The sequence below is a fragment of the Pogona vitticeps genome, chromosome 1, assembly GCF_051106095.1.
Source record: "Pogona vitticeps strain Pit_001003342236 chromosome 1, PviZW2.1, whole genome shotgun sequence".
Classification (NCBI taxonomy): Eukaryota; Metazoa; Chordata; class Lepidosauria; order Squamata; family Agamidae; genus Pogona; species Pogona vitticeps.
In genome coordinates this window covers 141,897,714-141,907,987 of record NC_135783.1, presented here as the reverse complement: position 1 = coordinate 141,907,987, position 10,274 = coordinate 141,897,714, and the positions used below count along the sequence as shown (strand labels likewise).

Below are 10,274 nucleotides of genomic sequence, written 5' to 3'. Positions count from 1 at the left end.
ATAGGGACACATCAATACACAATTTTTTAAAAATATCTATTTGCATAGGGACAATGTCTGCAGACGAGAAATCAGAAGACTGACAGTAGGAAGAGCAACAATTAAGGAATTAGAAAAAATCATCAAGTGTATGGATGTGTCATCGGAGGCCAAGACCCAGATCATCCACATGCTTGTATTTCAAATCACCATGAAAAGTGAAAGCAGGAAAGTAAAGAAATTTGACAGGGATAAAAATGATTTGTTTGAAATGTGGTGCTGGAGGAGAGATTTGCAGATAACCTGGATTTCAGAAATATGAACAAGTGCGCCCTAGACCAAATCAAGCCTGAACTGTCTCTGGAGACAAAAATGTTGAAACAGGTTGTCCTCCTTTGGGCACTTCATCAGAAGGCAAGATACTCTGGAAAAGACAAGATTGGGAAAGGTGGAAGGCAGCAGGAAAAGAGGAAGACCAAATATGAGATGGACTGACTCCCTAAAGAAACCACAGGTGAGTTTATAAGAGTTGAGCAAGGTAGTTGAGGACAGGATATTTTGGAAATTGCTCATATATGGCGCCACCATCAATCCAAAATGAGACTGCAACCAATAAATTAGAAGACAGAGACATGGAAGAGCAACAATGAAAGGATTAGAAAAAAAAATCTTCAAGTAAAAGGAGATGTCACTGGAGATGAAGACCAAGATAATCCACACTCTTGTATGTCCAGCCATCGTGTCTGGGTGTGAAAGCCAGACAGTGAAGAAAACTGACAGGAAGAAAATTGATTTGTGTGAAATATGGTGCTGGGGGAGATGTTTGCAAATGAAAGTGGCACTGTTGTGCTTTGGGCACACCATGATAAGGCAAAATTCATTAGAAAAGACAAGAATGCCAGGAAGAGTTGAAGAAAGCAGAGAACGAGGAAAACCAAACGTGAGATGGATTGACATCCGTCAAGGAAACCACAGGCTTTTCTGCAAGAGGTGAGAAGGGCTGTTGAGGACAGGGCATTTTGGAGATCACTCATTCCATGAGTCGGAGGTGATTTGATGGAACACAACAAGAACAACAACAACAACAACAACAACAACAACAACAACAACAACAACAACAACAACAACAACAACAACAACAACAACAGGGTAAAGTGGAATAGATCTAGATCACATTCTTCAGGGTCTCTGTGGATAAAAACCACCCAGCTGGCTTAAAATATATTTTCTTTTAGTTTGATTTGAAGGTCTGTTTCTCAGTGGTGGAGATGGCTTCTTAGTCTCACCATTGACGCTTTCTTTTTAGGTGCCTTCATCAAACTTGATCGCTCTTCTGATGCTAGTGATATCACTCTGTTCAAAATTGCTTGAGTAACATAACCAACCACATCTATGGCAATATTATGAGCTCCTTTTTTGCATGTGCTTTAATAATGTCCAAGTCTCTTCTCCAAAAAGGGACTCTTTTTTAAAAACACTTCTGAGTAACCTTCTGATACCAGCCCCACATAACAGGAATTGCCTAGTGCCCTGGGAATCCAGACTGGGTTGTAGAATAATCCCCATAAAAAGCTGTGCCCCATAGGTTTTGAGAAAACACCATGTTAAAGCAACAGGGGTCTCAGGAATGAAAACGAGGCTTCACAGTTACCTTACCTAACCGAAACAGAACATTTCCCCCCCATCTCTCTTTATCTCAATAGTGATGGCAGTGATGTCATGCATGCTTACCACTATGTGATGACATTTCTCCTAACCAGTACTTACACACTCATTGTTCTCTCCACATAGTAGTACATGGTGCAGTAATGGTGCACAGTGATCTCCCATATTTGATGCTCAGCAATAGCCATTGGTACTTCGACTTAGTCTTTTGACATAACTTCTATTCTCCTACAACTGACATGCCCCCTCCCTGTAAGTGCATACCGGCATCTTCAACAACAAATACTCTTTCCTATGTGTGGATGCCAGTACCGGAATGATCTGTTCCAATCTGCAGTGGAAAATATCAGCAAAAGGCAGGGCAAGCTCAGAACTACTAGGGACAAGATCACAGTGTGGCTGAGCCCCAAAATAAGAAACATTATCTTATAAGAGGAAATAGTGTAATGTGACCTAATTATGCTTTCCCTATTACAAGCAGAAATCAATCACAGGCAACTCATTATCGGAGTTCTAGGCAAGATCGGATGCACAGAACAATCCCGGCTCAGGTATATACAAACTGTGTCTCACAAATAAAAAGCATCGAGGTGATATGTTATGGCTTTTATCGGGAAAACAAGCATAACACTGCGACTTACCAGATAACTCACTTGACTGATTTAAACAAGGCTTCAATTAGAGCACCTTCACACTTCACTTACACCCGTGCAAATGGGTTTCATGGGGGAATGCTGGATGAAGGTACCAGCCAGCCTCAATCTGACCCTCACCCAAGAAAATGTCAGCAGTGGACCATATTGCATGAATGCTATAAGCCGTTATGGGCCTCTCAGCCATATGGCCTTAGCCTGGGATCATAGGAATCATGAGCTGCATAGGCTTTGACAGGCCAATTTTTAAGTATTTAAAAAGTAATAAAAGAAAACCACGTATATCTTTCAGAGAGAGAGAGAGAGAGAGAGAGAGAGAGAGAGAGCTGAGTTAGAAACAGGAAGGATTCTTGGTTTTACTGACACCTTTGGAGGCTAGCAGAGCCTCCAAAGTTACCTTAGTATCACCTATATTACTGTGTTTCTGTGTTGCTATGTCCTTCCTCTGTTTCTACACTGTTTTCTCTTAGCTTTCACCTCCTTTGGATGGGACCCTTTGAAAGAAACCAAGGAATCCTATTTTCAGAGAAGTGAATAAAAACGGTCTGCAGATATGCTGTCTCAATGCGTATCTCCACTTCTTTCTTACCATAAAGTACCTCTCTCATTAGTTACAACTGAACATGCTCATTTCTTGCAAAATACTCAAGCAAGTACTGCAAATGGCAAGTGAATTGGTGGGTTTTTTAAAAAAAATGTAAACTAAAAATCTTGATCAGCTAATGGGCTAAGCAGAGATTACATAATATGTCCTGAATCTGTAAATCCAGAAAATGGAGACATATGGTAATGCTAGGTATCTGTGAAGATTCTCAGTCTTCCAGGTGAGGTTATCTGGAAGTTGAGTCATGGCAACTGGACTTCTTTCTTGTTAGGTTGAAATGTTTTGCTACTCCTCCAAGTAGCTTCCTCAGACTGGAGAAGCTACTTGGATGAGCAGCTAAATGTTTCAACCTAATAAGAAAGAAGTCCAGTTTTCATGACTCAACTTCCAGCTATTGATGGAAAGGCCTAAATATATATGCACTAATACTAGCAAAAGAAGAGAAAAATTCAGATTTCACAGAGTTATTATAGACTTTCGGTAGACACTTACTTCAGGCTTCTTAATTTCCTCAGTCACATAGTTCAGGTTGTTCCATCCATCGAAAGACCAGAGCCCTTGATAAAATGCAATTCCAATGATCCCTGCCCCTGTTTTTGTGTTTTGAAAAGCGTTCTGGAAACTCTGTGTTTGCCCTTGAGCAAGAACCACCACACCTCCCACTACAATGACCAGCAACGCCAATAATTTGGCCGCAGTGAATAGGTTCATAACAGAGGTGGCTAGCCGGACACTGAGACAGTTGACCAACGTTAAAAGCAGGATGCAGCAAGCAGCGGTGCACTTGACAGCCACCTCAGGGGAAGAACAGCCAGGGTAAAAGGGGGCCACAGTATATTCTGCAAAGCTTAGAGAGACAGCTGCCACGCTGGCGGGTCTCACCACAATGACTGAGGTAAATGCAAACAGGAACGCAGGAAGAGAGCCAAAGTTCCTCAGAATGTAGATATAATCACCACCGGACTCTTTAATTAAGGTGCCCAGTTCTGCATAGGATAAGGCTCCAAAAGTCGCCAGTAATCCACAGGCTGCCCAGACGACCAGACTACCACCAGGGCTACCCATATTACGCAGTACCCACTCTGGGGACATAAAAATACCCGAGCCAATCATCGTTCCAGCAATCAAGGACACCGCGCTGGTCAGTCCGATCTCTCGCTTCAGTTTCAAGACCTCTGTCCCCTCGCTTACTTCAGCGGATGGACCCGGCAGGTTTGGCTTCCCCTTCCCCATGATGGAATTGGCGGCCCTTGTTTCTTCAGTGCACCTAGGCATGATGACAGAGATTGCCAGAAGTAAAGGTAGGCCTACTGATTAAAGTTAATGATTGCCGTTAATAAATTGCAGAAAAGGAGGGGGGGAGTATGTCACCATCTTTGCCTGTTGGACTTGCTATTCCTCCAAGCTCTCCATCGTGGCAGCTGGCTTAAGCTTTTCTACCTCTTAACAATAGATAGGCTGAGGGTGGTGATGATGGCAAAGACTTTTGTTTTCTGCTGGCTCAGATCTTGCTGAATATCTTGGTCTCAAGGATGCCAGCAAAGAAGGGTGCTGCTCTTTGAGGTGTCAGAAGCCTTAGTGGCCTTTGCACCACCTGTTTTAACCGAAGGAGAGGGAATATAATGTCTTACCCTTGGTGAACTTTATTCTTTGTGACTGATTAATTAAAGCAGTTTGAACACCTTTCTCAGCTAGCTTGCCACAATCTTTGTTATTGCCTTAAGTTAATGGTTCAACGTTTTTAAAGGTCCACTGAAATTGGTCTGCTGTAACATTTTACTTTTGAAGGGGGAAAAGCTCTCTCCCTCCCCTCCGCCTTTGGTTAGGGGCCCAATCTAGTGTTTCACAGTTGACCCTGTCATAGTCTGAACCAATTCATACTTAATCTGAACTGACTGTGACCCAAATCCATTTTAATTTTCATGCTGACATTTGATTGGCAACAGAAGACAAAAACAGCCTTTTTGTCCCTTCATGTTAGGCGCATACAGTTCGGAGGAATTTTTGTTCTTTTACAAACATGCATGAAACTGGGAAATGTGAAAGCCCCTTCATGGGAAAATGACTCTGACAAATTTCAGACAGGTTGGTCAAGAAGGGTTTGTGCCAGTCACCTTTGAATTCACTTTAATATGTTTAAAATTTCTAATTGTATGTTGCTTTTCTGCACGGCAGTAGCATCTGTGACATGCATATGCTGACTGTGCACCAGGGCTTACTCACTGTAAGAGAAGAGGAAGATCTCTCTCTGTCTCTCTCTTTCACACACACACACACACACACACACACACACACACACACACACACACACACACACACACACACACACACACACACAAATATTGAAATGAAATCTAAACCTAACTTTAAAACTTTTTTTAAAAAAGGGTCAAAATGAGATAAAGAAGGAAATGTTGCCATTAAAACCTCTCTAATAAAGAAACCAGCATTCTGATTCAAATAAACAACAAATATAGAGTAAGGCCATTTTGGTCTGGTCCTGAGAGGATGGAAGAAGTGCTGATCAAGACACTGCCTGCGCCGGGTTCTTGGTAGTGCAGGATAGGAGTATATTTTAATTGTATAAATTTTAAAAAACAACAACTCCCAAATATATACAGATCTCTCTGTCTTGGAACTATGGCAGAGACACGCGTAGAGGCTCACTTTGATTACCATCAGTCAGTAAATATTACACCATAAGTAACATACTGTATTCATAATGTTCGTTAAGAGATTTGACAAGTAAACATGAGAGATATAAGTATAGCTAGTCTAAATTAAAATTAAAATAACATCTAATAAAATGGCCTATGATGTGAACAATTTTTCATGTTCTACTATTGCCGCTCTGCAACTCGAACCCACCTTCAGAGAGGCTAACTCTTGCTGAAATTCAAATTACTCTCTTCCATCTTCATTCCTGGTAGAAGCTCCAAGCCTTATTCTGAAATACCCTCTTGTCATTACCCGAAGTGTATTATGTGGTTGCTAAAGCAAGAAAGGATATAAAGTAGAACAATCTAGGCCAGTTTATCTATATCCGTTCATCACCTTGACTCAGGCGATGACTTGCGCCTCTGGCAGTTCTAACATTCCATGTTTTGCCTTGAGGTCAAAGGGAATTGTCATGGGAATATGTATGTCCCAAGACAGTGCCAAACTAGTTTATTTATTGCCTTATGTTTGTATTTCTGTAGATTTTATTCCCTTTCCCTCTTTCTCTTTCTGTCGAAGCTGAAAGGGACCTAGGTTGGTCAACTTGGCAGCTGAGGGAGGAGAGAAGTGCTGGATGCTAGCTAATCATGCATGAGGTCAGGAGAAGTCTATATCTGTGATAACAGGTAGGAGGAGTCATGGCATTGGGGGCCCATAGGGGGTGACCATCTCCCCAATGCTGTGACATCTACAAGAAACCAATGGGAGAAGTCATTCAGAGATCTGGGGTTCACTGTCACAGTACTCACTGATGGTACGCAGCTCTACTGCAAGGGAAGTTGTACATGTCCGTGAGCCCTGCCTAGCATTGATAATGGACTGGACAGAGGCCAGTAAACTGAAGCTGAATCCAGATAAGGTGAAGATCCTGCTTTAAGGAAGGACCGGTGAGAGGGAAATTTATCTGAACCTGATGGATCAGGTTTGCAGCTGGGGGAGTATTCCTGAGCCCAGCACTCTCCATAGAGACTCAAATAACAGGTATGGCCAGGGGTTTATTTTATAAATTCTGGTCAACTCCCCGATTGTGCCCCTACCTTGATAACACATCGGTGATCTCAGAAACATATTACTGTAGTGCTGTCTAGGGCTTCCCTTCAAATCAATATAGAAACTTCAGCAGGTCCAAAATGTGGCAGACAGACTGACTTGGCTCCCCTATCTTGACTCACCTTCATTGGCTTCCTGTTAGTTTCTGTGCTCAGTTAGAGGTGTTGGTTATGATCTATAAGGCCCTCCATGGTTTAGGATCTCAGTACTTGTTGGAACGTCTCAGAAAACAGATACCCATTTCACACACACCTCTGAATCCTTTGCTATTAAAAGTGGCCACACTGAGGGAGCCAGAAAGGCAACATCGAGGAATTGGGCCTTCTCAGTGGTGGCCCCGAGTGTTAGGAACAAGCTTCCAAGTGAGACATGCCAGGCTCTTTCCCTCCTTTCCCCTACCTTTAATAACTTATGTCCAGATGCTGTTGATATTCATTTTAGATTTCTTTCTTTCTTATGCTTTCTTTTTTTTCTTGTATTGATTTTAGGTCTGGATTAGTGAACCCTCATAATGATGGTATTTTGGGGGGGGATGTGTGAGTGGTGAGTTTTATTTGTAAATAAATAAATAAACAGCAAAGCCTTTGAATGACTATGTTATTATCACTTGAAAGTTATCACTGTCCATGTGAACTTTATTGATCCTTAATGAAGGTACCCTAAAACAACAGACAAGGCAGCTCCACACTTCTAATTGTAGACATTTAAGACTGAGAAGTGCGGTAGGCATGCCAAGGCTGCACTGCTCTGGCTAACCTCCTGTGGAACTTATCATGTGTTGCCATCTACTGGTCTTCAAACAGTAGAACAATTCTGTTTCATAAAATCGAAGTATTTGGGCGGAAAATATCCTTTGCCCACCCCCACCCCCACCCCCCCACACACCATAAAATATGTAAATTTTGCTTTGACCATGCCTTCTGCTGGACTAGTGGCAGAAACCATGGAGAAGTCTTCATCACATTTGTTTTCATTGCTCAATCTATCCCAATCACAGAGGTAGAGGCAGGGAACCAGTCATTTGATGGATATGTCTTGTCTCATAAATAAGCCAGCTTTTTACCATTTCCTCTGCCTCCACACTGGGAAGTATTTCTCTCTCTGTCTGACTGTCTGTCTGTCTGTCTGTCTACTGATCCATCCATCCATCTTATATATGAAGAGTGAACTCATCCTTTGAGCATGGAGAGTTATCATCAGCAACCTCAATGAGAATCCATTGTTGGCTAAAGTACAAGAAAACTTCAAGGAAAATCTACTAAATTGGGGTATTCCAATCCAAAGTAGCTCAGCTAGGATGTTCAATAGTTGTGGAATGCTGGCAGTGATGATGGAAGAAAACTGAGGGGGTTAGGAATAAAATGTGACATTCTGGAAAGGGGAGGGCTGGCTCGAACCTTAAATAGGAGAATTCCACACAGCAACATTTTCTTGTAGGCTATGTACATGTGTGTGTCTGGATATATGGAAGACAGTTCTAGAGAAGTGCTTGGCCATCTATTGTAGCATGTCTTTTCTTATATACATGAGCTCATCGAATAGGGGTTTCATTGTGTTGTTTTCCAGCTATTGCCTCTGCACAACTGTGCCTTCTTCCTTTTCCTATGTCTGTTCTGAAAAAGTGTTGTTGTGTGTACAAAACAGACTGTAGAGTAAGCTTCTGCTTCATGAAACTTTTTAAAACAGGCTGTCCTCCTAAGTTCTTCGTAGGTTCTTCTAAAACTAGAAAGTAACCCTTGCGGTTGTGATTAAAACTGTTGAGAGAGTCATTACCCACATTAGGAACTCTTTTTCCCAAAGTTTATCCAACAGCAGCACAGTTGGGAGGTGTCCTAAGAAATGCTGAGTCACAATTTCACTGCCTGTGATAGAACACACCATGATAAAAAAAGAAGGCAATTTTAGTTTGAACTGTGAACGCTCACATCTGCAGGGCTGGGCAACTTATGGCCTCTAGATAATTTTTGGTCTCTTATCTCCCATGATAGTGAAAGATTTTGTATACCTTGGTTCAGTCATCAATCTAAATGGAGACTGCAGCCAATAAATTAGAAGTCCAGTGAAACCTGGAAGGGCAGCAATGAAGGAATTAGAAAAGATCATAAAGTGTAAGGATGTGTCACTGGAGACCAAGACCAGAATCATCCACATGCTTGTATTTCTGATCACCATATATGGATGTGAAAGCTGGACACTTAAGAAAGCTGACAGGAAAAAAATGTTTAGATTGAAATATGGTGCTGGTGGAAAGCGTTGCATGTACTGGGACTGCCAGAAAGATCAACAAATGAGTCCTAGACCAAATCAAGCCTGAACAGAGTAGTGCTGTGACACTAATGGGAGCAGGATACAAACTGAATAAATAAATAAAACTTTCTGTGGAGGCAAAAATGACGAAACTGAGGCTGCCTTACTTTGGGCACATCACGAGAAGGCAAGATTCTCTGTAAAAGACAATTAATTCTGGGAAAGGCTGAAGGCAGCGGGGAAAAAGGAAGACCAAATACGAAACGGGCTAACTCCCTAAAGGAAGACACAGGCTTGTGTCTATAAGAACTGAGCGGGTCTGTTGAGGACAAGGCATTTTGGAGATTGGAGGCAACTTGATGGCATGTAACAACATCTCCCACCATGTCCAGTCAGCATAGCTGACAGTGTGGGTTGATGGTGATTCTAGTCCAGCAACATCTAGAACTCCAGCAAGTCATAACTTTTGATGAGTTGACAAATTTACTGAAGAGTCATTTTAACTCAACTGCCAGAACAATTTAAATTTGATTAATAACAAAGGAGGCCTGGGGAAATAAAAGCAGCTCTGAGCCACAACAGAAGAAAACCACATAACTATAATTAGGATGCGATTCTGATAGAGATGTTAAGGAATGTGGCATTAATTATATTTAGAAGTGGATAACTACTCTTTTCCAGAAATTTAAGATGTGCAGCAACCGTAATAGTAAGCAGAAGTTCCTAATGATTCATCTGCCTTCTTCTCCTTTCTTTTTTGAGTTTATTTTTCATTCAATTATTGTATACATATTAATGATACATATCCATATGCTATTCTGGTGGTTTCACTTTTCCAGTGGAATGCATCAGTATTTGTTCATCTGGATACCCAGGGAAGCTGCAGCTGATAGTCAGACTGGTATAGTAAATTGTCTCTTTCTTGAGTTTAGCTAGAATTGGGACCTACAGAAGCATGTGTGAGATATGGAATTATAGCTCTTGTATCACAACAGTTACATGGTAAAAAGTTTCCATTTGCAATCTGTCTTACATCAGAAAAGAGTTTGCTTATGACTGGTCCACAATGTTCACATTTTGATCTTAGACACTTGTAAAACAAGGTTTAGAGGTGTCCTGTCTCCTTGTTCCAGTTCTGGAAAAGCACAAACTATACACTGGATAAAAATCAATGAATTTTTTAAAAATAAAAAATCAGGTTTCAAACATTTAATTTTTTTTTCCAAAATTTAGGATAAGATTTTTTCCTAGTTAAAATGCTTTGCGATTATAATTTTCACCAAAAATATGTTGTAGCTGAAATATCTCATTATGGAATAGGAGGTTATAAATTCTAATTCTAGATGAGACTGCTGTTT

The 10,274-nt window shown here is 41.2% G+C and overlaps 1 protein-coding gene across 1 annotated transcript in view; it reads right to left on the bottom strand.

Moving 5' to 3' along the window:
* The window catches only part of LOC110074256 (b(0,+)-type amino acid transporter 1), a 38,259-nt gene extending 34,104 nt beyond the window's left edge, over positions 1 to 4,155 (bottom strand). The window contains exon 1 of the mRNA XM_020784290.3: positions 3,394 to 4,155. Within this exon, the coding sequence (XP_020639949.3) occupies positions 3,394 to 4,134 (741 nt within the window). The 5' untranslated portion in view covers positions 4,135 to 4,155. The remainder of the gene's footprint in view (positions 1 to 3,393) is intronic.
* Positions 4,156 to 10,274: the final 6,119 nt, after the last annotated feature.